Here is a 27685-nt window from a genome sequence, read left to right as displayed (position 1 = left end):
CCCAAGACGATGCATCTACAGAGAGAGAGATAGATATACGGAATGTATACGTTATAAATATATAATTCTTATATACACCTGCAGAAGTATATATATATATATACCTCAAGCCCTTTAGCGCATACGAAGAATTCTTGAATCTGTTGAAGAACAGAAAAAGGGAAGAAGAAAAAGGAAGAAATGGCTATGCTGATGATGGGATTGAGTGTGCAGTGCGTGTTGGACTTCATGGTGGCGGGGATTTCGCTGATGATTGGGCTGGGCTTGTTCGCGTTCATCGCTTCAATTCTTTGCTCGGCTGCTTTCTTCCAGAATGCCAAGGAGATTTCTTGATGGGTGAGTTTCTTTTCCTTTTGATGGTGATGTTTGATGTAATTTTTCGTCGTGTTTTAATTCCTGAGTCTTAATTCCTTTGTTCCCTGCGTTGGTTCTTGGGTAGAATAGATATATATATATATTTGTGTTTTTTGAGAATTTGAATTGAAGGGGATTTTGAGGAATGTGTGTAATTATTGCCCGTCCAACTGATTACTAGTCTATGTTAGATGTTTTGGAAGAAGAGTGAGTAGAAGAAAAATTGGAGCTTGTGTAGTAAAGAAGTTTGAAGGATGAAGGAACACAAGCGGATAGGTGTTGCTGGTTGGCTTTAAGCATCAAATCATATGCTTTATGTGTCTTAGACAACTATGAATAATGCTTTTCCCTGAATCCCTGTACTGGCTGACGTTGAGGGAGATGTGGTACACTGGATATCTCACCTTGTGTAAAGAGATGTGATGTATTATTATACCTTCTAGCAACAATGTGTGTTCTTGCTTTAATTCATGGCAACTCCTTAATCATCTTGTAAGATACACAAAATTTGATCTCTCTGCTCTGCTGTATAAGATATACAATATTAAGCATTCCTTGTTCATATAGTACGCTACTTGAGTATAACGTTTGCGTATATTCTATAATTAGCATCAAGAAACTCCTTGTGGTTATACTCTTTGGTCTCTATGCGATTCTTTATTATTGGCGATTCTTTTGCCAAGAACAGATCTGTCGCTACTGATCAAACTCGACAACACTGTGTTGCAGTAATGACTCTTGGTCATATGTTGTAGGTTGGAACGGAAGGCATCCGTTTGCTGCTGCAACTGCAACTTCAATAAGGTTCTTTTTCTCTTCACCTCCTGAATACATATTGTTGGAGAGTGCACATTCTGCCAACTGCCAAGGTGATGCTATCTACATAGCAAAGATAAGATATTGTATCTGGTTATCTTGTTCTAAGTTTGTAGAATTCAACATGTACCAACGTTGTTGCATTGCTTTTACCTCCGAAACCTCGGAGTAATATTAACTTTTTTTCAACGTATGAAGTAAATGTTATTGCATTCGCTAAGATAATGTGACCGAGGATGGAGAAAACAAAAATGTGTTGAGAAAAAGCAGCAAATAAAAGAATGAATTTCTTCTTTTTATCAATTATGGGAAACAAAAATGAAAAATTTACAGTAAGTTTCGTTATTATTTTTTGTTTTTCTGCTTCCTGGAGTAGACCATGCCTCTAATGCCATCCGGGTCGGCCACAAACCCCAAGGGCCTGTAGAACCCCAGCACCCGGGGCTCCGAATATAATGCAATGTTATTGATCCCCTTCTCCAACAGCTCAGTGACCAATCTCTCCATCACAGCCTTGCCCAGTCCAATCCCCTGGAAAGTGGGGTCCACCACCACGTCCCATATTATCGCGTTAAACACTCCATCGCCTGTAGCTCTAGCAAACGCGACGGGCTTCCTTGTTTTCTCGTACTCTATCCACAGTAGCGCGTCGGTGTGCTCAAGAGCTACTCGAATCTTTTCCGGGTCGCGGCGAGGGAACCCGACTGCCGCGAAAACGGAATTGAGGTGGTCGAGGTTGAGGTTGTCGATGGTGCGGTGGAAAGTGAAGCCTCGGGAGGAGAGAGACTCGTCGGAGACTGAGAAGCTAGCCGTGGCCGAGACGGCTGCGTTGCGGTGGTGGTGGATGGGCTTTCTGAGGGGTAGAGGAGGTGTGATGGGGATTCGATTGTGGAGCAGCATTTCTTGTTTCTTTTCTACAACATTTGTTTCTTATGTTTTTGGTTAAATCATATATCATATCAACATTTATAAATGGATATTGTTTGAGATTTGGAACTTGTGGTTTTCATACGCCCATCTCTGTCTGTAACTCTCTCTCATCTATTTCTATTTCTTGGGGGATTGGAAGCTCCATTATTTTGCAACATCCTCAGTTTATGTAACACAAATCTTTTACGAATAAGGTGAAACACTTTCTATTTATCTTTAATTGTAAATTTTTTTTATGCGTTGGGTGTATTTGATCGATAATTATATATAATCTTTGGATGAAAGGAGTGCGCCAACATTATATATAATTCCTGGATGAAGTAGGTGCCCGTGCACCAAGTTTAAGTTTGAACATTAAAATATGAAAATCTTTCTGAATTCAGAATGCAAAAACACGAAATATTCTTGTCAAACTTGACAAAAGAAATTTCAATATTTTGCTTGTATTTGAATGTAACAATTGGAACATCCTATTTCCTTGTTCTTGATTCATTGTGACAAAGGGAAGATTACAAATCTATATGTCATTACTCGGGTCGGGTTTGATTTGGCTATTTTTTTTTTAATAATGCATAATATATAATTTTTATTTTATTTTTTTAAAGTTGATCATATCAATAAGTTTTTAAAAATTTTGAGACTCGAACTTTTCTCTTGGCTGTTTACTTTTTTTTTAAACCAACGTCTTAGTTATTTACATTTGGATCTTTAGTACATTAATTCATTAATATTCTTTGTTTATTTTAACTTTTTTTTTTTTTGGCTTGTTCTTATCTAAGTTTATTATTATAAGCTTGTTAGTCAATAATTATTTAAGTTATGTATTTTTAATTAATCTTCTTTTTAGTTGTAATTTTTTGTTGATTTAATTTATTATATATTTATTTTATGAAATAAGGATAAAAGTAGGTCGAATCGGGCTTGGGCTGGACCTCAATTGCGCTGATCCATGAACTAGTCTTGAATGGAGCACTTTTTTGGACCAGTCCCAAAGCTTCGTGCTCCTTTAGTTTCCACAACCTCTTCATGAAATTTGGAAACTGGCAAGATAATCATGATGGGCCGGAAGCTGTCAACGGGCTTAGCTTATTGATTCTTGGCCCAGATTAATCCTTGGTTTTTAGAGGTTCATGGACCATATAATCTCAACTCATTAATCATAATATGTGCAACATTAGATTCTCATCATCTTATCTGAATGGTGATGTGAGATTAAGCCAATCCAGAATGGACTATGATGTGAGATTTCATAGTTAAAAGGTTTTTGTAAAACCCAAAAAGAGAAAGAAGTACTGTTTTCACATGTAGAAAACATAGTGCAAGCTACTTATGAACAGGCTGACTTCAGTTCATGTTATTGCATCAAGAACTACAAATCTGCATTCCCGGTACAATTCTCCTGAGAAAAAAGCTCGATATATTTAGTCCTGAAAAACACATGGACAGTTACCTTATTCTCGATCTCCCAGCGCTATGATCTGCTTTATGTCCTGACTTGTCTTTTGCTGATCTTTTTGGCTCATCATGCTGCTTCTTCCCCTTCTTCTGCTGCTGCTGTTTCTTACCATCACGTAACTTTCTTCCATTCTTGTTCCATGCATGACATCCAGCATGTTCGTATTGATGGCTTGGTCCAGATGAGGCATCAGAAGCCATTGAGTCATCACTATCGACATCATCTGCATCTTGCTCGTCGCCGCCTTCTTCGTCGACCCCATGATCTTCATCATCATCATCATCATCGTCATCGTCATCGTCATCATCATCATCATCATCATCTTCATAGTCCGGTGAGGCTATGTACGTCGTCCAGCCTGACTCGTTGCTGCTGCATTCTTCAGTGCCTACAAGGTAATCCAAGAACTAATCCATTGTTAGTAGAGGTGCAAAAAGATTAACAATCAATGCTACCTCGATGAACAAGCCTTGAGGGGAATGAAAACTACTCATTGGTTATGTGGCAAGCCAAGAATTGCAATCTTCTTAACTAGAAGAATTGAGAACCCTTTATCTGTTTGAGTCTTTCATTTCATGGCATTTATTTCCAGGAAATTAAGTAATCCCACTTGCTGTAAACGGAGTTATAGGGCCTTATTTATAACCTCAGGCCTGGAAATCTTGCTATCCTGTAATTATTTCCCTGTCTGTTTCATAAATATAAAGCTGTTTCTGAAGTGGTGATACAGAAGAGGCCCACTCTTAATTCTAATGGCAAAAGAATGTACAAGACCAATGATTTCAGATAGCTTGAAGAGGCCCTATTTCAGGTACCCTTTCTATTAATTCTGTGTCTTGTCATCAACTAAGAGGGCAGCCTTTCATGTGAATTGTGCAGTGAATCCAACTGTGTTTTTTTGGATTCTTGTAACAGGGTAAATTGGATGAGGCTAGTTATGCATATGGGCTATGTCATTTTTGCAATCATTTCTATGAGAGCTTCTATACCTCAAATTGGAGCCAATCTTTATCACACGACGAGTGAATTATATTGTACAGTGACTTGTAACATGCAACTTTTGTCAAGAAACGGGAGATGAAAGGAGCAATCATTGATCATTTCACGAAACGGTAGCAAGATAAAGCAAGAATTACTATGGTTTTCATGACTACTTCTACGTGTAACGAGCACCGTTGTCCACGTGTAATGAGCACGGTGTAGCTTTCGCAGTACCTATCTTCACATTCTTGATAGAAAATTAATGTTACCTCCAAAAGGGATAGGTGGTGGTTTGATTGAGCAGTTGCCTTGGTGGTGTCTTGCAATGTTTCCCTACAAGAGTTTTCATCCCTTGGCTTATTATCTGTTTGGACTTGGACAAGGGAGCCCCTCTGCATTCTTCTTGCCTGTTGAATTGTCTCTCTCTTTTTTCATTACCACATTGACTCATCTTGGGTTTGGGCTCCATCTCAAGACAGTTGTTGGAGTTTTCCAATTAATAAGACAACATTCCCTTAGCTGGGGATCTTGATTCTACCTTTTTGTTGGCTTGCATCTATGTAGTGTTGCACTCACTTGATTATTGTGGCAGCTAGGCATTCTTTGGAAGATGTTGACACTTTTCTGACCAAAATTTGTGAACAATGAGCATTAAATCATGTCAACAGTGAGATTTATATTTTTCATTTAGAGTAATTCTCATTGTTTAAAAAAAATTTGTGAACAATGAGCATTAAATCATGTCAACAGTGAGATTTATATTTTTCATTTAGAGTAATTCTCATTGTTTAAAAATAATCTAGTTGGGAAAATAGCATTTTTCATCTTGTAATTTAAGATATTTATATTTTCTTTGTCATATTAGATATGAAATTCTTTCACTTTTAGTCCCGTAACTTTAAAAAAATAGCACTTTTGGTCCGTATCACCTTCTCTAAGATATTTAACCAAAAACGACAGATAGTCGTTAAGTGCATTGGACCAAAATTGCTAATGAAAATTTTGGGGGTAAAAGTGCTACTTCTTAAAAGTTATGAGATAAAAAATGAGAATCTCATAGCCAATAGGACCAAAAGTGCAAAGATTCTAATGGTCACTTACTAAGCACGTGACATTTTACCTTAAAATATCTAATAGAAATGTGCATTGGACCAAAAGTGTTACTTTTAAGAGCTATGGAACGAAAAGTGAGAATCTAATAAAATGGGATCAAAAGTAAAAAGGTCCTGAATTACGGGATGAAATGTGTTATTTTCTCAATCTTCTTTTACTGTATTTCGTGCAATGCATGATTCCACGTATATAGACTCTTTTACTTTCCTCGATTTGACTTTCCACCTACATGACGAAATGTATTATTTCCTCTATTGACTTTCTACTGACATGACTCTTTGAATTCTCTTAGTTTTAGTCCCAACGCATGATTCTATTTTTCCTTATTATTTGGCTTCTTCCCCTTTTCCTCCAACCATAATTGTCTTGGATCTTCTCCCGACTTTTGCTCCTCCAAAGAAGTCCTTCAAGAACATCTTGTGCAATACAGAGGTTGAGCTTCGATAAAATTGAGATATTTTAGACAGGGTCTAAAAGTCGAAAAAGGTAAAACTCTCAAATAGGGTGCTAACTTGATGATGAATTATTGTAACTATTGTCTATTCATTATGAAACCGCCTCTCCTTGGTCAGAATCTCAATGATGTTCGCAATATATGAAAGAACCAATTTCTCATTATATTTTTTTTCTTACCTTTTACACATCTCGTCAACTATCATCATAAGACTTTTCTCTCACATCCAATCATTTATATTAATATAAAAAAAAAAAAAAGAATCCCTCCACACTCACAAATGATAATTAATGACGTCGCCGCACCAATTTTTTGCGAAGTCAAAAATGCCCTTTATGACAAAATAACTAACTTATTCAAATTTTTAAAATTTAATAATTTTTTCTTTCTTTCTTCTTATTAATGTAATGGTCTTGTTTATATATTTTATTGATAAGTGCACAAATTTACCATATTTTGATGATGAGTATACCTTCCTTTTGAGCTAAAATACTCTTAATCACATGGATTTATTGCATTTCTAACTCAAAAGATATGATGAGGAGTAAAAATGGCAAAATTGAGCTAAAACGGAAATTGAAGGCATTTAAGAAATGAAGGAATAAATTGTGACAGATTTGCTGATTCGACTAGACGCATCCACACTTAATACTGCGGTCAACTCTAAAGAAAAAAGAAAGATGCAATTTATGCTGAAGAAAAAGGAATGATTGCTCTATAATTTTGGAAAGAATCCTTTGGGATATTTGGCTGATACAAATGAATGATTTGTTAACTTTTTAGAGCCAATTATACACCTAACCATACTCTATGTCTAGATTCTTAGGATGCTTATAGTATATTAGGAGGATATTCTATCCATCATTTTATCTTTTAAATTCCCTTTAGTTTTAATATTGTTAATAAACTTCCACTTCCTTTTAGTGTATTTTTTTAACATGCTACGCTAATTTTCTTATTTTCTAGTTAAAATTAAGGTGATTGCTTGATTAATAAATATTGTGAGATCTAATTTATGCTTACTATTCTCGTTAAAGTAAGTATTCATGTTATTCTCTGTGCCCTTACTACAAACATTTGATTTATGAATAATGCAGTCGGTTGTTCATTATCAAGAAGGTTTACTTTGCTAATTAAATTTTGCAAATCCATGTAATTGTTTGTTTAGTTTAATAATCACTAGCAACATAGCATGATTAATTATGTCATAGTAATTAATTATATGGAGAATCCATGATCTAACTTAAATGGATTATCCTCGTAGGAATTTGTTAGTTGGAATTAGGTCTTTCTAATTCTTAATGGTGTTGATGGATTAAATCTTGTTAACGTTCCCAAAGTTGTTCATTGATTAGGGATTTAGCCAACGGTTGTACCTTGACTGATGAAAAGGTAAGGAAATATGAGATCGTTAGGTTGTACTAATAACCATAATTAGTTTATTTATTTAAACGAGTGTTATATTTGCATCGATGATCAATCATTGAAATCAAGCATAAACCCAATCTTAGTCAAAAAAATCTTTTTTTATATTTATCCCTTTTAATTTTATTTTCTCTCTAGTTTAATTTAGTTTTTATTCTCTTCACAATCAAAATTCCCCAACTATTTTTATTTTGAAGAAATCGACTTGAAGCCAATCCCTGGAGAATCGATCTTATTCCCACTTCTACAAAAGTGTCCTCACGATTTATTTTCTATGGTCTCGACACCTATCATTTACTCTTATTTATAATATATTTTAAAATGTAAAAAAAATTATTTATTATATACACGTAGAAACGAGGTGCCATAATATCTAATATACTAAAAGAAAAAATTCCATCTCAACCAAACTCATTGGAACTCATTTCTCACATTGAGATAAGTTGAGATGAGATGAAAATACAAGCAATCACAACAATATTCGAATAATTTTTGAATTGCTTATCACTAAAAATAATACGTACGATATTCCCAATCTCAAAATTATATGTCAATTATATTATTCGTCAGTTATTTTGACTATTGTTCCAAGTCCACTACTCATCCCAGCATACGAGGGCCACCAAATCCTAGCGTTCGAGCATGACATGTGGCAACCTAAGTCAACAATTTTTGCAAATGTGTCCAACTTTTAGCTACGTCGCGTCCATCCATAATTTAAATCTACATGTATTTGGTTGCTACATATTGCATATCACTCAGTCATGTAATCCTACATGAATCGATGACCACATCGAGTGTATACCTAGCAGATGATTTGTCAGAATTGCAACATATGGTCAGTGTCATTGTTGAGGTATTTTCTGAATCAACAACACAAGATAAGTGGCAGGATGATGATGCAAACAATGCCAACTTGGAGACCACATGACTTCTTTTTGTACAACGTGCAAGTAAATCTTGCGTGGCTTAATTTTCACAACATGATTATTAACTTGGATATGAGGGCTCCTAGCAGAAGGTGAATGACTTAGCAAGTACAAATGACATGATGAATAAACTAGCAACTTTGGGTGACACAGCAAATGACTCAGCTAAGATTGAGGATGTACGCACAACCTAGATAGATGACATGACTACTAACTTAGCATGGCTTGTGATGTGGCTCGTGACTTAGCAAAGACAAACGATGTGGACCACGATCCGCGACGTAACGCGGAACTTTGCAAAAATCAAAGGCATCATGTATGACTTCGTAAGACTGATTACGTAGTATATGACACAGTTAAGACATATGTGTGACCTGTGACTCCATCTGAGAAAACGATATGCTTATGACTCAACAACTAAGGACGATGTGGTTAATAACTAAAACAACTGAAGACGACTAGCCCAATGAGTTAACAAAGATGAAGGAACATGGCTAATAACTCAACCACAATCATTTCAAGACAAGGTAGAGTATGACTCAACATTTAGCCTACATGGCTACATGGCACTACAGCTGGCATATGAGTAAGCAATATGGTCCAATGAGAAATTATATGAAGGGTGTGGCTGTTGAGTCAGCAATATGAGCTAATGATATTATCTGACTTGCTCCAATTGGGTCAACGTGGCATGCCAAAGACGATATTCGTGGTTGTTCCTGAGCAACTGATCCTACGTGGCCCTCCTATACATGAATGTTTCAATTACTAATCTACCCTTATGGCCATTGAAAAATTTACGTCAGATCCTACGGGTGGAATATTTTAGCATAGCAAGATAAGAAAAACCCCGTTAACCCCTCGTCCCCGGCCCCTCCTACCACCGAAGAAGTATCATCAATTTCTTTCTCTTCCTCTCAGCCCGCAGTCCAGCATTCCTGAAAAGTCAATTTCCCAGAATTCCAAACCCTAATTCCTCAAATGCCCTACACTACTACATCGACATCGTGCAGAGCAGAAAACAGAGTAATGATGTTGCTATTCCCCGCAGGCCGCAACTACCAACTCTTTACTCCTAAGCTTTTTTCTCTAACCATTTATCCTTCATTTCCCAGACAGACACCACGTAGGCACGACCCATTATGGTCGCACTTCACCTCAGCTGAGATCATATATAAATATCTGTATCTATATATCTATATATGTATGTTTGGAGAGAGACCGAAGAAGGGGAGGGTTGGTGAGATACGAACTAGTGATAAAGAAAAAAACTGGAGTTGGAGTTGCACGTGTCCAACTGGAAGACAGACTGTGCTCTGCACGAATTATTAAAGGTATAAAAGGAGGACATTTGTTTCTTTATTGTCCTTTAAATTCTATGGTGCAATTATGGTATATTATTAAGATTAGGTTTTGAGGCTGATTGAGTTAATTGTGAATGGCCAACCTCCTAAGCAAAAAGATTCCCTTAACAACAGCTAAAATACCACTATAAGTTACCTTATTGTGTTGAAAATTTGAAGTAAATGTTAAAAGTGTCTGTAGCAAAACTCACCAACTTCTTTCAACTATTTCAGAAATTTCCAATGATTAGTAAATAGACGCCAATTCAGCATTATCCGCAATCCCTTGTAAATCCCACTTCTCGTAGTTTTAAGGCATGAAAAAATAGTACTAGAAGAGGTATTATTGGTGGACAGGGTAGAAAATTCCTAGTATGACCCATTTTTCCAAGTCAATGGGGTCAAAGTTTGCAACTCGCTCTACCTGCCATTAGCGAACGCACAGGACACGGTAAAGATTCATTATTCTTTTTCAGCTCACCGGAAAGTAGTAGCCTGAGACAAGGCTTCTTTAAACAAAGAAAAAGATACCTACATACCTCTCACCTACAGTACTACGAAACTGTAATCATATAGTAAATTCAAGTGTGCATAATAAATTCTTGGATATGGGTTTTCTTGAAGTGGTGAGTTCCATGGATTGGGAGCAGGAATCGTACCCTCAGTATGAAGATTTTATTGTGCTTCCCTTTTTCATCCTCTTCTTTCCTACAGTGAGATATTTCCTTGACAGATTTGTCTTTGAGGTATCCTTTGTCTCTATTTTACAGAATATCACGACATTTGTTAATATGGTGTCTTTTTTTTTTGTTTTAATAACAAGAAAAATAGGGATTTCCTTCTCATTTTTCCATGCGATGAAAAATGGTTTGATCGGACTTGTATGTCTGTTTCATGATGTTTTTCTTGATTACCCTTGTTGGATTTCATGCTTTTTGATTGATGCGTTGGGATTATCATGTGGGTTCTTTCTTCATGTTATTGTCGACAATTCAAGTTTTGAACTTTCAAGGACGTTGGGCTGGCATTATTTGTTTATATCTTCATTTCTGCAGAATGATGTTTTGATTGGCTGATCAACCTAAGTCAATTGTATGTATCGGTTTGTGAAGAGAAGAAAAAAAGGAGAATTTTAATGGATTCAACTGATTGTATAGGCTTGTGAGGATCTGGGCTGTTGAGTTTCTATTCTTGGAATTTAGATTGTCGAAGGTATGTTTAAGCTTTAAGCCTCGTCAATAAGCTAGCAGGTAAAGGAGAAATCTTGGAAACATGAAGGATAGATCTGGTAGAGTGAAAAGCTTATGAATTTGGTTTTTTGTTAGCCTTTATCTTGAAACTACAAATGCATAATTGAAGACCTTTTTATTAGCTTAGATTGGAAGCGTGGACGGATATGCTGCAGAACCTTGGGCAAATACTGTTAATAGTTTGTGATCAAACTATTGTAACTGCGTTTCTATAATTGAAGATTTTGTGTGTCTTGTTTTCTGGACTTTTACTTAAGTTAGACTGGATATATTTTCTGCAGAAGGTTGGCAGACGATTAATATTTGGAAAGGGAATGCAAGTGGTGGTAAGTGAGACTGAGGAGCGGAAAAAAAAGATAAGGAAGTTCAAAGAGTCAGCATGGAAATGCGTATACTTTCTTTCAGCTGAGATTTTTGCAGTTGCTGTCACCTACAACGAACCCTGGTTCACAAACACAAAATATTTCTGGCAAGGGCCTGGAAATCAGGCATGGCCTGACCAAAAGTATAAGTAAGATTTCCTACCTTTTCTTTACTTGGTTCAATCAGGGCAACTTCACACATTTTTTGGTGGGAAGAATGGTTAGCCGTGAACACATGACCTACAGATGAAAATTGCCTTAGTATTATTTGAAATTTTTTTGTTTAATTTTATGTATTTTAGTTAGTTGGTTCGATGTCTTATGTTCGCCAGGTTGAAACTGAAGGGCCTCTATATGTACACTGGTGGATTCTACACTTACTCCATATTTGCTCTGATATTTTGGGAAACCAGGCGCTCTGACTTTGGGGTTTCCATGGGTCACCATGTTGTGTCATCCATTCTCATCATGTTATCATATGTATTCAGGTGAGATTTTACTGAGTCGAGCCTGTTATACTAACCTAGATACAAATTACCAAGTTGAGTTGCAAAAAACTAGCTTTTTAAGCAGCAGCTGAAAAGATGGATAAATCTTGAAACTTATTATCATTTGAATTCTGCATTGGTTCAAGCATTCCAGCAATAGACTAAAGACTACAAAATTTTGTGATCTACTTACAAATACATTTCAGATCTTGTTCTTGTTTGATTCAGGTTTGGACGGGTGGGTTCAGTTGTTTTAGCTCTTCATGATGCTACCGATGTATTTCTCGAAGTAGGGAAGATGTCCAAGTACAGCGGTGCAGAGAAACTGGCTAGTTGTTCCTTTGTTCTTTTTGTCCTTTTCTGGGTCCTGCTTCGCCTCATTTACTTCCCGTTCTGGATTCTATGGAGCACAAGGTCTATTATTGCACTCTGTTCTTAATAGTTTCTGTGCTGCAATTTATTCTGAAGTTATCAATTCTTTATGATTTCTGGCAGTTATGAAATTATCCAATTCTTGGATATGGAGGAACACAAAGTGGATGGACCAATCTATTACTACGTTTTCAATTCCCTTCTTTTCTCTTTGCTCGTTCTTCATATCTACTGGTGGGTGTTGATGTTCCGGATGCTAGTCAGACAAATCCAAGCAGGCGGTCAAGTCAGTGAGGATGTTCGATCTGGTATGTCAAAACTGAAAACAAGTAACTCAAGACATATATACGGTTGACAAGTTTTTTTATGTCAACCTCCATCTTTCGCATTTTCGAATCTCAATTTAATACCGGTTGACAAGCTGACATTTACGGTTGCTCTGGGAAGCAATAGCTATCATAACTAACTTGGGAACTACATTGTCACCAACGTCCATTGCTATAGGGTATTGGTAATCATAGAGATGATTTCGTTGTCCACAGACCACTGACACGAAAACTTGGTCCGTTTTTCTTCTGGGACAGTAGTTTTGCTGGTGTTCAGCACCAACTTGTGTTTAGGATGGATTAAGGTCACAAAAGCCTGAATCTTGGGATGTCCTTGTTTTTCTGTCAAATTGACGTGTTCTTTCATTCCTTAACCTGTAGTCGTAATAAAACCCTATCTGCTTCTTTATGCAGATTCCGAGGACGAAGATCTGCACGAAGATTGATGATGAAAACGTAATGGCTCTAATGTGCTTCATCCCTACAGAGGTGATGAAGTAAATTTTAGAAAGCTTGTAAGATTGGCCCGAAGGATGTCAGAACTGGACCTGTGTTTTCCTATGAAATAGCATTCCTATACTCATCAACTCTTTCCACAATGCTGAATGCTGGATGAATCCCAAGTTCCAATCAAGTAAAATAATTTGTTATTTTTCATGCAGATTCAGCTTCAGATACTCTAAGCTAAACCTTGATGAATGCAACATTCCCTTTGATGGAAGCAACTTGTATACACACAACACTTGTATAAAGTGGCCCGTCGAGAAGGCCACAAATGAATTGGATTCTCTATACTACACAAATCATTGAGTTTGGCTACAGATTTCCCCCCCTCTAACGTTGGGTCTAATTGTAGTTCACCATGACTTGGACATTGTATCATCCATAAGTCTTGAAGCTGCTGATTACACTGAGAGTGAGAGTAGTACAGTATAACACCACAATTTTAGTTCCAAGTGGATTTGATTAAATTTAAAATGATAATATAGCAAGTGCATTATATTTATCATGTACAGTTTATAATACAAAATTGGATTTATTCCAACTTCCCTCTCCTCCATTGACACAAGTCGACAAAAATGCCCTATTGGAAGAGAGATTTTAGGAATTGGTTTTTACTCACTAGAGGGCAATCTAGTCAAACCCTTACCATATCGTTAATTTATAGTGTAGGTGCTTAATATACACTCAAGTTATATTTGGGTTGAAGTATTTGAAATTTTGAATTGTGAATCCCATATAATAAATTCTTTTAATTTATTTTAATAATTGTAAATTCAAAGGATTCTAAAATTTTTAATTATAAGTTTGACTTATATTTTTGTTGAGCATAGGTACATTTTAGATTGAATTATTCTAATATTGAGTTGTTTGAAATCATTTTTTTTCTAAAATCAGTCCCTTAAATTCAAATATAACTAAGGCTACATTTGGATGTATAGAGTTGAAATCATGAATTTTCAATTCCTAGCAACAAATAATTTAGATTTATTTGTATTTATACTAGTATAAAATAAATTGGTCATTTACATTTACAAACCACGATAGTCCGTTACCACATTAATTTTTAAATATAAAAATTATATTTCTAATTAGATTATTTTAAAAATTAATTGTAATTATATATATTTTTTTAAAATGTGGCTCCACATCCTTCTGTACGAATTTTTTGTATTGTGTCGATAATAAATTAAAGTAATTTTTTTCTTTTTTTCCTTAAAATTTGATTCGTTAGTTCATATAATTTATAATATATTTTAAAATATGAAAATTTATTAATTATATGCATAAAAATATGACATGCTATGATAATTAATTAGTAATTTTAATTTAACTATATTTTATTAAATATCGATCAGTTTCAATTTTTTCTAACATAAAATCACTTGAATCTTTTTTTTTTCCCAAATTCTTTCGTCAAATACAGAATTATCGATCGAAATGTTGCCTTATTTAACTAAATCTATTTATTTAATATAAAATAAACGAATTCATTGGTGTTTTTTTTATACTTGTTAGCATAAGAGAAAATTGGAAGGCTTTAACGAGAGTAAAAGCTTGCTGCAAAAGCTTTTGTTCACTGAGATCTTCTTTGTTTCATCGTCCCGCCGCCTACGCTCTCCGCCGTAAACCACCTCTCGGCTACCTAGCCGCCGCTTCAGCTAGGTTCTTACAGCTTCGTCTCTCGTACTTTCTTGTTCTATTGATGCACCGACCTTTTCTTTCCTTCAAGACATGTCTGCTCATTGATTTTTCTCCTCCTTTTCTTGCTCTTGTTGTAGAAAGTGATGATGAAATTTTATAAATATTATAGTTTATCTCGGTCCGCGAACTTTCGCCTCCTACATTTTTGCTTTCTTATTGCGAATTTGGCAGCTAAAAGGATTAGTGTGATATATGCTTTGAATTTGCCCCAAAATGATTTTTGTAGAAAAATGAATGACTATGTTTCTGGGTTGTGGAAGGAAGACCTGATTCTGTTTTGTTTAACTTCTCTTTATTGAAAGAATAGGTGAACATAACTTAGTTATTAAAAAATTGAATGAATGTAGAATCTTTATTTTAAGATTTTGAATGAATTTAGATTTCTTGGAGTTGGTGGTGAAATGGCTCATTTTTATTTTTGCTTTTTTTTTTCCCCTTGTATTTTCCTTTTTCATTTGGAAATTTTTGCGATGCAAATATGGGATTCCTGGATGCTCCATAACCTTGCAATTGTATTTGACATGAGGAAATGTTAGGGTTGCAATTGTGCATCGAAGTTATTAGTTGTGAATCAAATAATGGAATGTAATATGTGTATGTTACAATATCCAGTTAGCAGAATAGTGTATGTACTGCCTAGAGGAAGCCCGTTGGTTTCCTTCAAGACTGTCGTATGGTTGGGACGCCTCCAGATGTGTCCCTGCTACTTTCTTATAGTAGTAATTATTTACTCAAATGGATTTGGCTGATCATTGTGTCTAGGAGATGAAGATATAGATGACAAGAACTTGTACTTGTATCTGAATGTGCTAGAATTTCTAATGCACTCTGAGAAATTTTTGTTTAATTGTTGACAACGTCTTGATGCTTTATGAACTCTAGCAACTATAGCTGACTTTGCAAGAACACTTTTAGATTTTTTCTTACATTCTGATTAATAACTAGCTGCATAATCGTTATGAATGTCTCCTAACTTCAGTAAACAAAATATTGTTCACTATTTGTGTACATCTATTCGTAGTAGGTATGTCACTCTGGCTTCTTCTAACGTGCTTCCTGATTCCTTTGATTCTGTAAACAAGATATTGTTAACTGTGATCATAAATGGTAATATATTGTTGAAATCTCAGGGTATAGGTTTGGATAAAAGAGATGGATGATGTGATAACAGACATCCCTCCACCATCAAGATTTTTGTTGGAAGATCTGAACAACTTTACTCCTCCACCACCTCCCTTTCCATCTCCTTTCCTGGTTTTCTCATCTGCTGATTCCAAGAAAAGCTTCCAGCCCTCACTTCTCATTATTGCTATCTCTTCCCCATCTCTTCACTTTTTACACCACTTGTCCTCAAAAACTCTTGTTGGGTCACTTGTTCTCCCTGAGATCCCTTTTGCTGGCAACTCTGTCGAACCCTCACTTAAAGATAAGTCATGCAACATATATGCCCTCAATGATGCTGGGAAATTGATTATGATTGTCTTGGTTCAGTTTTCTGTTACTCCAGAGAGAGCTCATGCAGTGGCAAAGTTGCTCATTGGTGAAAAGATCATACCTGAGAGGGTTTTGATTTTGGATTCTGTTCAAAGCCGCAATTTTCGTGGAAAGCTTTCTCCTGATGAGACGATTGCCTTCAAGTTGGAGACATCCTTGGAAAGGAAAAATTCAGATGCTGGAGATTCATCACTGGTAAAAGGGTTAGATTACTATCCATCAGGAAGCGTTGTAGATGGCTTGGCTGCTGCTGTATTAAGTCGATGCCAATTGAAGAAGATTAAAGGGACTCTATGCATTTCATGGCCTGATTTAGGTTTTCCAGTTATGTCTCTGGTTAAGTCTCTACTGGTCAGGGATGTGTTAGCTGGCATAAATTACACTACTGATGGGGATTATGAGAACGAGTATTTGAGGTTGAGTCGTAGGAAGGATCGGATTGATTCTGACTTGTACACGTGATCTTTTTAGCTGGTGTCTTCACATGCCATACCCAAGTAACACAAAGTTGTCTTTGTAATTGTTTCTTCTTGTCTTCTCATTTATTCTTCCATCACTCTGTTTATGTTTGAGGAGAAAGCTACCCCCTTTTATCAAATTTGTAGTTGCTGTTAACATGTACTTAAATTACCAAAACAAGCAGCTTTATTATATTTACAATGATGTCTTCAACTCTTTTAATTATCGCTTTCTTATGATCATTGGCGAAAGTGTTTCTTAAGATGTAACACAGAGCGATCAATCTGCTGCTGAGACAACGCATCCTGTTCATTAGCAGTTGTGGGGAAACTATATTGCTTTCAATAAGTTTCTGTGCTGTTTAGATAGCTGCACAAATCAGGAGTGGAACATATAATCAGTCCTGTTTATTAAGCAGTCGTGGGGAAACTGAATCGCTTTAGATAAGTTTCTGTGCTGTTTAGTTAGCTGCACAAATCAGGAGTAGAACAGATGTTCTTGTGTAAGGATCAAGACTCTGACAATAGATCTTCTAGAGATGAAACTGTGGCAGCAGAATTGTAGTTTTCTTCTCCATGAATTAACCAAAATTCTTGGCTATCACTAGCGGGTGTAATATGACAGGTGTCCGGTGTGAACAAGAATATGGATTGCTTCTAACTCTTCATTTCTTAATTGATGGTTAATTAAAGGAAAAGGGTCTGGTTTCTTTCCAGGAGATAACTAGAAATTTCAATTGTCTTTTACTACTTCAGCAGATTAGATCATGCATCCAACGGACTAACTCTTATTGTTATGAAGCAGCTGGGAAATTTTTGGATGTCCTAGTCAATATTACTGTCATTACAACCTCACAGAAGAAGCCAAAAACTTCTCTATTATCAAGTAGGGGAAAAGTTGAAGGAGTAAAACATCCTGCTCTTTTTAACAAGAAAGTTAGCCATACTTAGGTCTGGTTGCTTGCCCAAATTTTATGCACGTACAACCCTGAAAACGCAAGGTACACCCATGAATTTGAATCCCTGTGATTTATTTGGTACTATAGGTTTGGGAGAACCCACCAACCAGGCCAATAGTAGTTGCATCCTCTCTTGACTAAAAATATTTTGACAAAACTATACTCAAAAAACCAGCCAATAGTATAAATCATGTGCAAAATCTTTCCCTTATATAACTCATATTCACAACCATTTTCCACAATTCTCTTTTCAGCCCTGTCCAAGCAAATCAGCTAGCTAAAAAAATGGCATCTTCTCTTCACTCAAAAGGTCTTATTTTGCATTGCTTGATTTTAGCTCTTTCTATAGTCTTTTCCACCTTGCATGCAAGTGAACCACCTCTAACATTAGATTACTACAAATCCACCTGCCCTGCGGTGCTAGAAATCGTTAGGAAGGAAATGGAATGCGCAGTGCTATCTGATCCACGTAATGCAGCCTTGATTTTGAGGTTACATTTCCATGATTGCTTCGTTCAGGTCATCAATCTATGTCTTACAAACATTTTTGTCATCAGAACTCCTATACATAATGAAATGTCAGATTATTGAAAGAAAAAACAAGTTTTGCAGGGTTGCGATGGATCAGTTTTGCTGGATGATACTATCACACTTCAAGGGGAGAAGAAAGCACCCAACAACATAAATGCCCTGAAAGGATTCAGAATTGTCGACAGGATCAAGAACCGGCTTGAGTCCGAGTGCCCTGAAACAGTCTCTTGTGCTGATATTCTCACTATTGCTGCTAGAGATGCAGTTCTTCTTGTACTTACCAAAATCTGAAAGCGTTTTACTATATTGACGATTTTCAGGATATAATGGTTTCATGGTTTTTTGTGGTAACTTCTTGTGCATATGCAGGTCGGTGGACCTTATTGGGATGTTCCCCTAGGCCGGAAAGACTCAAAGACTGCAGGCTATGCACTCACTGAAACTAATCTTCCCACAGCAGATGAGGGGCTTCTTTCCATCATTTCAAAGTTTCTTTATCAGGGCCTTTCAGTCACCGATATGGTGGCTCTTTCCGGTAAGCTACTAAAAAATATCATTACCATGACGTAGGGCTGTAAGCAAATCGATTCAAGCCAACTATGTTGTTATTCAAGTTCATTTGAACTTTTATCGAGCTTCACAAAACTGTATTTGAGCTTGATTTGATTATCCATTGCTTCAGGCTCGAACAATTGATTAAAATATTGAAGAAAAAAATACTTCTTGCAGGGGCTCATACCATTGGCATGGCACGGTGTGTGAATTTCAGGAATCGAATCTATGGAGATTTTGTGGCCACTTCAGGTTTTAACAATCCACTTTCACAGCAGTACCTCAGCAACTTGAAATCTGGCTGTCCACCTGTTAAAGGATCAGACAACAATGAATCAGCCATGGACTATGTCTCGCCAAATCTTTTCGACAACTCCTACTACCAAATCCTTATAAGAGGAGAAGGGCTCATCAATTCAGACCAAGAACTCTATTCGAGTATTTTAGCAATCGAAACTAAGAAACTTGTTGCAAAATATGCCGAAAATCCCATTGTTTTCTTTGAGCAGTTCTCTGAATCCATGGTGAAAATGGGAAACATCACAAACCCCGACACTTATGTTAATGGAGAAGTTAGGAAAAACTGCAGGTTTGTGAACACATGAGCATGCATGCATGCATGATAAGGATTCATCATCTGCTGCAGCTGTCTTTCTTAAGTACTTCAGACTTGAAATTCAAGTCCCTTATTTGATTCATTTTGTATTCATCAGACAGGTCTTACGTATACAATGTTTAAGGACTGATGTTTGTTGCGATATTAATGTACTACTCCACTTTAATACCTTAGTCTTGCCAAACTGAACAACTCATTTTGTCGAGAATGACTCTGTGTTATGTCTAAACTGCACAATTACTTATTGTACTTCAGAAGTTATTGAATGATATATATGCTCATGTGATAATCCATATATTTCACTGTCTTCATTGACTAAAAATAAGGATAAATTACATTGAGTTGCTTGAGATTTGACATAAATACAATATACCTATTAAAACTTATCGATATCCCCTGATATTTAACATAATTATGTAACTCTTATACGTAAAGTGAAATTAAAAATTTGATATTGTGCAATATCCCATTTGCCCTCATGTGTTCTTGCCTTGTATATTTTGAAAAGGGCATTTTTAGTCCATATAAAATATTTTCAATGATATGTAAAGTTATAATTTATGTCTTAAAAGACCATTTTGAGCGGTTCAATACAAAATCTTGATGTAACCTTAAGCTAACAGAGTAGGTCCATGGTTGGACGGACATTAGTTTTATGAGAGTATTAGTAATTTTTCAAATAATGACGAGCAGTTATAAGAAAAGTTTGATGTAATTTAGTCTAAAATAGTAAGATGAAGCAAATTAACTATGAGCATGGTGTTACTAGTTTGACTAAACATGAAAAAAAAAATGAGAAGAAAAAAAGCATTAATATGAAAATGACTCTCTTCATAATTTTGTATTCATGCAGAAATACAAAATCGCAAGGGGGAATAGAAAATACACTAAAAAGAGAAGATTTTAAAATCATTAAATTCTTTTATTTTACCGATATGGCCAAGTACGACACTTCACAAAATAATCACACGGAAATAACCCTAAAAATCTTTCAAACAATAAAGTTTGGAAACAGAACTTAGAAAAGGGGAAAAAAAACATAAGAGGAAAAGGAATATTCAAGTTTTAGTCTTGTAAGTATGGGTTGGTATTTTTCTATTGAAATTTAATTTTGCAATTAGATTTTATAATTAAAAAATTCATCACGTTGAGAACAAAAATAATCGTAATGGTTAATTCACAGAAAAACACCACATGACCTACACATAATCCAAATAAATTGAGGATTATGGGCAAAATAATGATATAAACTTTCGACCAATGTTTTCAAAAAATTAAAATTTTAATCTTATAAAATATGGGGAAGTGACACTTTTTGCCCTAGCCACATCATCAATTAGGTCCAAAATTTCAATTTATGTGGATCATATGCATGGCCCATTGGTTTTCGACAGAAAAATATCAAATTCTGATTATTTTATTTTAATGTGTGAAATATATTTAATTACAAGGTGTACATAATAAAAATATTAAATTTTATATTTAAAGGATAAAAAATGCCATTTTTCCAAAAAAGGAAATTACTGAATATATAGCATTAAAAGAAAAGAAAGAAAAATAATTGGAGTAAAGTATAAATAAATGAGAGGAAAAGAAAGGTCCCTCTTTTGTCTCTTCAGCGTAGAAGTAGAGTCCAGCGAGTCTTCGATCACTATAGTCGTGGCAATTTCTCTAGAATTGGCGGTTCCGCAAAATCCCTGCAAAAGTGAAATACGTTGATATTGCCATCTGCCCCCAATCTTTTCATGAATCTACAATCAAAGAAAAGGTGCACTAGGAAACGGAAAATATCATAAATCAAGAATCAGAAAGGCATATATGTACACGTATACAACAACACAAGCACGTCCGCGCTAAGCAGTTAATGCCCAAAGGCTCACTACGCTTTTCTTCTTTTCTTTTGCTGAGTACCCCACTTGTGAACGAAGCATACTATCAGCAGAGGAGGTCTGTGTTATTTAAACATGGATATTCTTGTTTGTTTTTAAGTGCAAGCAGGTTCCAATTTTTTTGGTTAGCTTTTGTTTGTAGATCCAGACAAATCTTCTTAACGTTTTTGGGTTGCAATTTTGTGACTTTCCTTGGTTCCGCATTGGCCTCCTCCTGATTTTTGTCATCTGGGTATGTGTTTGTTTTGGTTTTGTGCGTCCCTGTAATGGGGATCATCTCTTAGTGTTCTTGTGCAATCCTGATTGAGTATTGAGTCTTTAAAACGATGATGATTGTGTGGAAGATATGTTCGTGATGTTGTATGGTACATTTCATTAGTATGAATTGATTTGAGAACTGTAAAGATCGTTGCTTTTAGTTGTTTGTTGGAGTTGGCAACGTATACGTGGGTTGTTATAAACTTGGTGGGGGCTGACGGAAACTGATTTTGGGTGGTAGCAAATTGTTAGGATGTTGGCTTTCTGGAATTGATGCTGTCACAGTTTATTTTTGGACTAGGGAAATTTTCTGCATTTGGTTTAGTGCTTTCATAACTTATATTGTAATTGTGGATTGTGTAGATGATGTGGTGAACTCACAATGATACTTCTATTCTTGTTCACTGATTTTACTTATCTGCTTCATATTTGACATGGATCATGGATGAGATGAGTTCTGTAGTTTTCTGAGCATGCAAACGAGTGCTTATCAGAATGTGATATATGTACTAATGATAAACGAGTCTGTTGTCGCACTATGCAATTTCACCACTTGGACTTGGAGCCCATGTTCCATTGTGTGTATTTTTAGAACACTCGAATAAATTTTTGTTGCAGTTTACATTTATTGCTGTTTGATGTGTTAGTAACCTTGTCTGAGCATGCATAAGGATATGCAAGCATTTACCCGTTTATGCTAGTTTCGATGGAATAACAAAAGATTATTGTATTCTCTTTTCTTATCTATACTTTTCCTTTACAGAAGAATACCAATTATAATATCAATGAGTCCAAGTGCTTCAACTGCTGAAGTAACTCAGAAGATACCTAGCCTCTTGAAAGATCAAGTTCGGTTGGTCAAAAGGAAGGACTCTAGCAGCTATGAGATTGCCCCGTTCACTCATAATTTGTCATTTGAGAAAGGTTTTTTTGTTGTAGTCCGTGCATGCCAGTTGTTGGCACAGAAGAATGATCGACTTATATTAGTAGGGTTAGCTGGTCCCTCGGGTGCTGGGAAGACTGTATTTACAGAGAAGATACTTAACTTTATGCCCAACATTGCTGTTATTTCAATGGACAACTATAATGATGCAAGTCGGATAATTGATGGGAACTTCGATGGTAAGAAAATCAGAATGTTACTTTGAGCATAAACAAACAACTATGTGATAACATGGTGATGATATTTATGTGAAAGCAAATAATGGTACTTCTCACATATAGGCACTTATGATCTTTATATTTATGTAGTGTGTAAACTTTTTCAGATAGATAGCCTAAAATATAAATGTCGACTTTGAGATTTGTTCTCTTGGTTTGGTGGACATATATTCGGCCACTTGCAAATCCAAGATTGGACCATTGTATCAGTTTAATATTGTCCGGCGAAATGCCTTCTCTCTAACTTACAAATTCCCTTTACTTTTGTTCTTTACTTATATATTTCACTTATATGAACAGTCCAAGGTTGTGAAATTGGATAGCACCTTATAATAATCCCTTTTCCCCAAGACCATGTTATGAACTTCGCAGCTTACTTAGCCATCACTATATTTGCTCTTACATTTCGAATGTAAATATGATCTTGCGAAATATAACCTGCAGGAATTATTAGTTTCTTTACCAAGAACTCTTCATTAATGGTGAGCAGTCAATGCGAATTATGACATAATTCTTGGGTGTATCATGTAACAGACCCTCGCTTGACAGACTACGAGACTTTGCTGAAGAACATTCATGATCTCAAGGCAGGAAAGCAGGTTGATGTCCCTATTTATGATTTCAAAACCAGCTCCCGCACAGGATACAGGTGCCAGTCAGTCCTTAATGTTCACTCACTTAAGCTCTTATTTGGTCTGGTTTCCAATATGATTGATCTGTAGACAGTTATGGTCTGATCATTGAACATTCTTCTTACTTCTTTTTTTCGCTGTCCTGTATTAATCAATGTGAATGAATTGCTCATTTGATTGGGGGAAAAAGTGATTGTACCAAATAAGTGGAATCATAAAAAGGCATATAAGATAAATTACTTTTTGTTGGTTAGAAAAGAATAATTGGATGGAAAGTAAAATAGGAGGTATATGAAATGTCTCCATAGCCCAATTTTGTTTTTGTTCAAACTTCAAAGTACAGAAAAGTGGAAATATAACTCCACAAGACATAAAAAGATCCTCTATTTTTCTTTTCATCATTTTCTCCATGCATAAAACCCCCATCCAATTGTATCTTGTCATATTTTACCTTTATCTCCTGTTAAAATAAATTGTATATATATATTCTTTTAATTCTGCCTGTTTTGGGGTGTCATCTTCCCAAAGAAAAAGGAAAAAGGTGCCACTTGGTGGTTGACATATTCTGCAGAAGTTTAAGTTTAACACAAGTTGAATTATGGTGATTTTTAAAATAATATAATAGTTTATTTATTGTTTATTTAGCACAAAAAGAAAAAGAAATAAATTATGACTTTATTTTTGTTATACCAAACAAGGGGAAGTATTTGGGATTTATTTCCCTTTGATCATACCAAATAATTTGAAGAACTCCCCTTATGTAAAGAACTTTCCCTTCCAATTGTTTCTCTCCCCTTTCATCCTTGTTGAATAAAATGAAGTAAAGGTGTCTTTAGAGTTTCTTAAATTAATAGGTGCATGATACTCCTATTATGTTAGTCATATTTTGAAATCCTTGGCTAGCTTATACCAATTATCACTTTTATGATGATTTAGTTGTCATTCCTTTAAATTATCGATCTTCTTTGGATTTCTAGTTGTGACTTATTTTGTATTATCATTCTCTTTGTCAGTACTCTTCTTCCTTTCTTGATGAACAGTTACTTCGTAAGGTCTAGGAGATATTTTTGTATTTGCATATGTATTGTTCTATGATCTCATACAGTAATGTAATGGCAGGACACTTGAAGTACCAAGCTCCCGCATTGTGATCATTGAGGGCATTTACGCTTTAAGTGAAAAGTTGCGTCCTTTACTGGATCTTCGGGTATCTGTGACGGGTGGTGTGCATTTTGATCTTGTCAAACGGGTTTTACGGGACATACAACGTGCTGGGCAGGAACCTGAAGAAATAATTCAACAAATATCTGAAACTGTTTGTATTTCTAATCTCTAAGCTTAATATAGCATGAAATACCTTCTGTCTCAGCTGCTCAGCTGGACTTCTCTACAGGTATATCCAATGTATAAGGCTTTTATTGAGCCTGATCTGTGCACTGCACACATAAGAATAGTTAACAAATTTAACCCATTCACTGGATTCCAAAGTCCTACTTATATATTAAAGGTAACCTTCTACCTTGTTTGTATCTGGCTTGGTCAATTATGCTATTCCATGCTCTGGTCAAGAATGACATACTGTATGCCAATAACTATTTGATACATGTTTTTAGTCTCTGAGGAATGTCGCTGTAGAGCAAATCAAGTCTCTCATGTCTGAAGAACATTCAGAAAGTACAGAACAGACATATGACATATATCTTCTACCACCTGGTGAAGATCAGGAGACCTGCCAATCATATTTGAGGATGCGGAATAAAGATGGAAAATACAACCTCATGTTTGAGGTCTTCTATTTCCCTTTTGTTTTTTCCGTCGATGAATGCATCAACAGGCTTTTCAGTTTGTGTTGCAATTACCCACTAGGGACAAGTATCTGAATGCAAAATCTACATTCTTGAAAGTAATATTTCCTGGTTTATCTAAAAGTGACTAATTGAGTATGCCACTGACTGCAGGAATGGATTACCGATCCTCCATTCGCCATATCTCCAAGAATAACTTTTGAGGTTAGCGTACGTCTTCTCGGTGGATTAATGGCACTGGGATACACAATAGCAGCCATACTCAAAAGAAGCAGCCATGTCTTTCGTGATGAAAGGGTCTGTGTGAAAATTGATTGGCTGGAGCAGTTGAACCGTCATTATGTTCAGGTGTGAAACCTTTTCTCTCTTGTCTACTCCAGCTTTTAAAATTACGTGCATTGGCAAGTATTTCCAATATGTTTGTTGTAAAGTGTTGCATGGTATTTGGATACTTTGATGCATTTATCTACTCGAGACAACTCGAACTTTGACAAATGTATTCCTTGGTCAATTTGGAAAATCTCTACTTAAAAGCGGCACAAAATATATAGTTTAAAAATTTGATGGTGTAAAACGTAAATGTCTACTTATTGACCTTGTTCATTTGCTTGTCAATGTAATATCAGGTAGCTTCTTTTGTTGCATGTGGTTTTTAAAGATGCACCCAAACTTCTTTGCTTGAGACAGGTACAAGGTAGAGATCGCCTGGTTGTAAAGTGTGTGGCTGAACAGCTGGGATTAGAAGGTTCATATGTTCCACGCACTTATATTCAACAAATACAACTCGAGAAAATAGTGAACGAGGTTATGGTAAGATAACTAATCTGTACTATATTGACTTCTTCTATTGCATGGTGGTCCTAATCTGAAATCTTGACAGGCACTGCCAGATGATTTAAAGACCAAGCTTAGCCTAGATGATGATCTTGTCTCAAGCCCAAAGGAAGCACTTTATCAAGCATCTGAAACAAGAATTAAGAATCTCAAAAGGTGCAATTGCTAACCCATGCTTTTCTTGTCTTCTGGAATGCTCTTGCATCTTTTTTACTACAAATGCAAATTTACCTTTTCAAATACGTGTGATTAAGTGGTCTTATATCAGGAAATATTTTACTATTTATCACATATTACAGAAAAAATCTTCTATAAATCTTTAAATAGAAGTTTTCCTTGAGCTTTTTGTTTGGCTACTGATTCTCCTATTCTTGCTTCAATGATCCTGGAATTTAGAGGGGTAGCCTTGAACTGGTTTGTGACTTGATTTGTTTTGAACAGTGGTATGTCACAATCATATTCAACACATCGAGACAAAAACCTGTCCAAGATGAACATTGGGTTCGAGGATAGAACAGAGTCACCTTCAACATTAGCCAATCACGTGGTATCTGAATAATGATCTTCCAAATTTTTCAAGCTTCCAAGAATGCTATAATATCTTGTAACATTCTTTAATCTTGCACACTTGTATGTGATAGGGAGCTGTCACGCAGCTTTCAGAACAAATTTCCACACTAAATGAGCGGATGGACGACTTCACATCTCGCATCGAAGAGTTAAATTCCAAGTTAACAAGCTCAGAAAACATAGCATTGCAGGGTGAAGCCTGTAATTGGTCAGCCCCAACTTCTTACTTCATAACTGGATCTGTTCTTCCAAATTCGTCATCTTCCTCCCAGTTAGCAAAAGACTCTTCTTTGACTGACGAGGTATTACTCATCTCATCTGTTCTTGATTAATAATGTTGTCGTTGTTCAATGAAACCTGCCTTCAGTATCTAACTCATTTATTCTTGATGATAATGTGTTCAATCCTGCTCTTGACAGCTCTCAAGTATAATTCGAGGGCAACGCCAAGTTATGCATCAGCTAGATAATCTCTGCAATCTTCTGCATAAATGTTTGGGAGAAAGGCCACAGCATGACAAAAAACGCAAAGAACGGCAAATGGCCGACGCAGCTCCTGTTACAACTTCTACAATACTAGCATCGTTGGCTATTGGTGGCTTGGGAATTTTTTTGGTTAAGGGCTCTTTATCACGAAATTAAGCATTAGTCGACATGTTTCGTCCCGTTTCGTTATTCGGTTATCTCATTGGATCCCACAAATGTTCTGCATTGGCGCCCTTTTGATCAGGAATTCAGGTGGTGGGAGGAAAATCACTTCTCACATAGTTCTTGATGAGTTTTGTAGGTGGAGGGTGTGACTTAGCAAATTTTGTAGCTTTATGGGGATCTTCTGCATTTTCTTCTCAAGTTTAAGTTGCAATTGATAAATAGGGGAAGAGATGGCTTTTCACTTTGGAACTGGAAATTTTGACCTATTGATTATGGCTTTGGTTTCTTAGTCCACATTTTTTGGTTCATTCTCAGTATGTTCAGCACCACCATTCTTGATTATTATTACCATTATGAATTACAAAAAATAAGAAAAATAAAAAAGAAAGAAAAGACAGCACCATGGTCATGAATTAAACAAGAGATGGAAAGAAATTAAAGTTGAAAATGGTGTCTAATATTTTTTCTAAAA

General features: G+C 35.8%; 7 protein-coding genes across 13 annotated transcripts; 5 read left to right on the top strand and 2 right to left on the bottom strand.

The window, feature by feature from the left end:
- Positions 1-38: 38 nt before the first annotated feature.
- On the top strand, positions 39-1251 carry LOC110012832 (chaperonin 60 subunit beta). Its single transcript, XM_020697860.2, has 2 exons — positions 39-336; positions 1110-1251. The coding sequence occupies exon 1, from the start codon at positions 181-183 to the stop codon at positions 331-333; it is 153 nt and encodes a 50-aa protein (XP_020553519.1). The 5' UTR covers positions 39-180; the 3' UTR covers positions 334-336; positions 1110-1251.
- Positions 1252-1444: 193 nt separating this feature from the next.
- On the bottom strand, positions 1445-2204 carry LOC105161683 (GCN5-related N-acetyltransferase 1, chloroplastic). Its single transcript, XM_011079463.3, has one exon. It carries the CDS (start codon positions 2068-2070, stop codon positions 1516-1518), a length of 555 nt encoding a protein of 184 aa, XP_011077765.1. The 5' UTR covers positions 2071-2204; the 3' UTR covers positions 1445-1515.
- Positions 2205-3312: 1108 nt separating this feature from the next.
- SOFL2 (SOB five-like 2) lies at positions 3313-4198 on the bottom strand. The gene is made up of 2 exons (XM_011080263.3): positions 4047-4198; positions 3313-3944 (listed from the first exon to the last, which is right to left on the bottom strand). The coding sequence occupies exons 1-2, from the start codon at positions 4048-4050 to the stop codon at positions 3547-3549; spliced, it is 402 nt and encodes a 133-aa protein (XP_011078565.1). The 5' UTR covers positions 4051-4198; the 3' UTR covers positions 3313-3546.
- A 5919-nt stretch (positions 4199-10117) lies between these two features.
- On the top strand, positions 10118-13420 carry LOC105161648 (ASC1-like protein). Of its 3 annotated transcripts, XM_088881565.1 has the most exons (7): positions 10408-10547; positions 10857-11013; positions 11333-11562; positions 11746-11901; positions 12130-12315; positions 12397-12581; positions 13014-13420. In XM_088881565.1, the coding sequence occupies exons 3-7, from the start codon at positions 11366-11368 to the stop codon at positions 13043-13045; spliced, it is 756 nt and encodes a 251-aa protein (XP_088737691.1). In that variant the 5' UTR covers positions 10408-10547; positions 10857-11013; positions 11333-11365; the 3' UTR covers positions 13046-13420. The 3 variants fall into 3 exon arrangements, with proteins under 3 accessions (XP_088737692.1, XP_011077707.1, XP_088737691.1); XM_088881566.1 differs by lacking the exons at positions 10408-10547; positions 10857-11013 and adding an exon at positions 10118-10252; XM_011079405.3 differs by lacking the exon at positions 10857-11013 and having other exon boundaries at positions 10259-10547.
- Positions 13421-14605: 1185 nt separating this feature from the next.
- Positions 14606-16979, top strand: LOC105161668 (trigger factor). Of its 2 annotated transcripts, none has more exons than XM_011079444.3 (2): positions 14606-14765; positions 15935-16979. In XM_011079444.3, the coding sequence occupies exon 2, from the start codon at positions 15957-15959 to the stop codon at positions 16758-16760; it is 804 nt and encodes a 267-aa protein (XP_011077746.1). In that variant the 5' UTR covers positions 14606-14765; positions 15935-15956; the 3' UTR covers positions 16761-16979. The 2 variants fall into 2 exon arrangements, with proteins under 2 accessions (XP_011077746.1, XP_020549154.1); XM_020693495.2 differs by having other exon boundaries at positions 14615-14786.
- A 950-nt stretch (positions 16980-17929) lies between these two features.
- Positions 17930-19711, top strand: LOC105162255 (Peroxidase superfamily protein). Its single transcript, XM_011080252.3, has 4 exons — positions 17930-18234; positions 18328-18519; positions 18616-18781; positions 18976-19711. The coding sequence occupies exons 1-4, from the start codon at positions 18001-18003 to the stop codon at positions 19401-19403; spliced, it is 1020 nt and encodes a 339-aa protein (XP_011078554.1). The 5' UTR covers positions 17930-18000; the 3' UTR covers positions 19404-19711.
- A 1305-nt stretch (positions 19712-21016) lies between these two features.
- Positions 21017-27521, top strand: LOC105161625 (Phosphoribulokinase / Uridine kinase family). Of its 4 annotated transcripts, none has more exons than XM_011079375.3 (12): positions 21017-21361; positions 22328-22683; positions 23257-23371; positions 24474-24669; positions 24748-24861; positions 24968-25141; positions 25313-25507; positions 25847-25969; positions 26040-26149; positions 26435-26540; positions 26635-26865; positions 26983-27521. In XM_011079375.3, exons 1-12 carry the CDS (start codon positions 21279-21281, stop codon positions 27202-27204), a joined length of 2025 nt encoding a protein of 674 aa, XP_011077677.1. In that variant the 5' UTR covers positions 21017-21278; the 3' UTR covers positions 27205-27521. The 4 variants fall into 4 exon arrangements, with proteins under 4 accessions (XP_011077677.1, XP_011077668.1, XP_011077686.1 ...); XM_011079366.3 differs by having other exon boundaries at positions 22325-22683; XM_011079384.3 differs by lacking the exon at positions 21017-21361 and adding an exon at positions 21379-21535 and having other exon boundaries at positions 22325-22683.
- Positions 27522-27685: the final 164 nt, after the last annotated feature.

Source organism: Sesamum indicum, linkage group LG1 (genome assembly GCF_026168435.1).
Source record: "Sesamum indicum cultivar Baizhima isolate 11 linkage group LG1, ASM2616843v1, whole genome shotgun sequence".
NCBI lineage: Eukaryota > Viridiplantae > Streptophyta > Magnoliopsida > Lamiales > Pedaliaceae > Sesamum > Sesamum indicum.
The sequence above is the reverse complement of the archived record's forward strand: the minus strand, read 5'-3'. Positions and strand labels throughout refer to the sequence as shown.

What these genes read in the sequence shown, in the direction of transcription:
- LOC105161683 (XM_011079463.3), bottom strand. Translation starts at nt 2,070, where the DNA reads ATGCTGCTCCACAATCGAATCCCCATCACACCTCCTCTACCCCTCAGA.
- LOC105161668 (XM_011079444.3), top strand. Translation starts at nt 15,957, where the DNA reads ATGGATGATGTGATAACAGACATCCCTCCACCATCAAGATTTTTGTTG.
- LOC105161648 (XM_011079405.3), top strand. Translation starts at nt 10,410, where the DNA reads ATGGGTTTTCTTGAAGTGGTGAGTTCCATGGATTGGGAGCAGGAATCG. An exon ending in ATGTTATCATATGTATTCAG is followed by an intron (nt 11,902 to 12,129) that starts GTGAGATTTTAC and finishes TGTTTGATTCAG; the next exon opens with GTTTGGACGGGTGGGTTCAG. An exon ending in TGGATTCTATGGAGCACAAG is followed by an intron (nt 12,316 to 12,396) that starts GTCTATTATTGC and finishes GATTTCTGGCAG; the next exon opens with TTATGAAATTATCCAATTCT.
- LOC110012832 (XM_020697860.2), top strand. Translation starts at nt 181, where the DNA reads ATGGCTATGCTGATGATGGGATTGAGTGTGCAGTGCGTGTTGGACTTC.
- LOC105162255 (XM_011080252.3), top strand. Translation starts at nt 18,001, where the DNA reads ATGGCATCTTCTCTTCACTCAAAAGGTCTTATTTTGCATTGCTTGATT. An exon ending in TCCATGATTGCTTCGTTCAG is followed by an intron (nt 18,235 to 18,327) that starts GTCATCAATCTA and finishes CAAGTTTTGCAG; the next exon opens with GGTTGCGATGGATCAGTTTT. An exon ending in CTAGAGATGCAGTTCTTCTT is followed by an intron (nt 18,520 to 18,615) that starts GTACTTACCAAA and finishes GTGCATATGCAG; the next exon opens with GTCGGTGGACCTTATTGGGA.
- LOC105161625 (XM_011079366.3), top strand. Translation starts at nt 21,279, where the DNA reads ATGCCCAAAGGCTCACTACGCTTTTCTTCTTTTCTTTTGCTGAGTACC. An exon ending in AGCTCCCGCACAGGATACAG is followed by an intron (nt 23,372 to 24,473) that starts GTGCCAGTCAGT and finishes ATGTAATGGCAG; the next exon opens with GACACTTGAAGTACCAAGCT. An exon ending in CAACATTAGCCAATCACGTG is followed by an intron (nt 26,541 to 26,634) that starts GTATCTGAATAA and finishes TGTATGTGATAG; the next exon opens with GGAGCTGTCACGCAGCTTTC.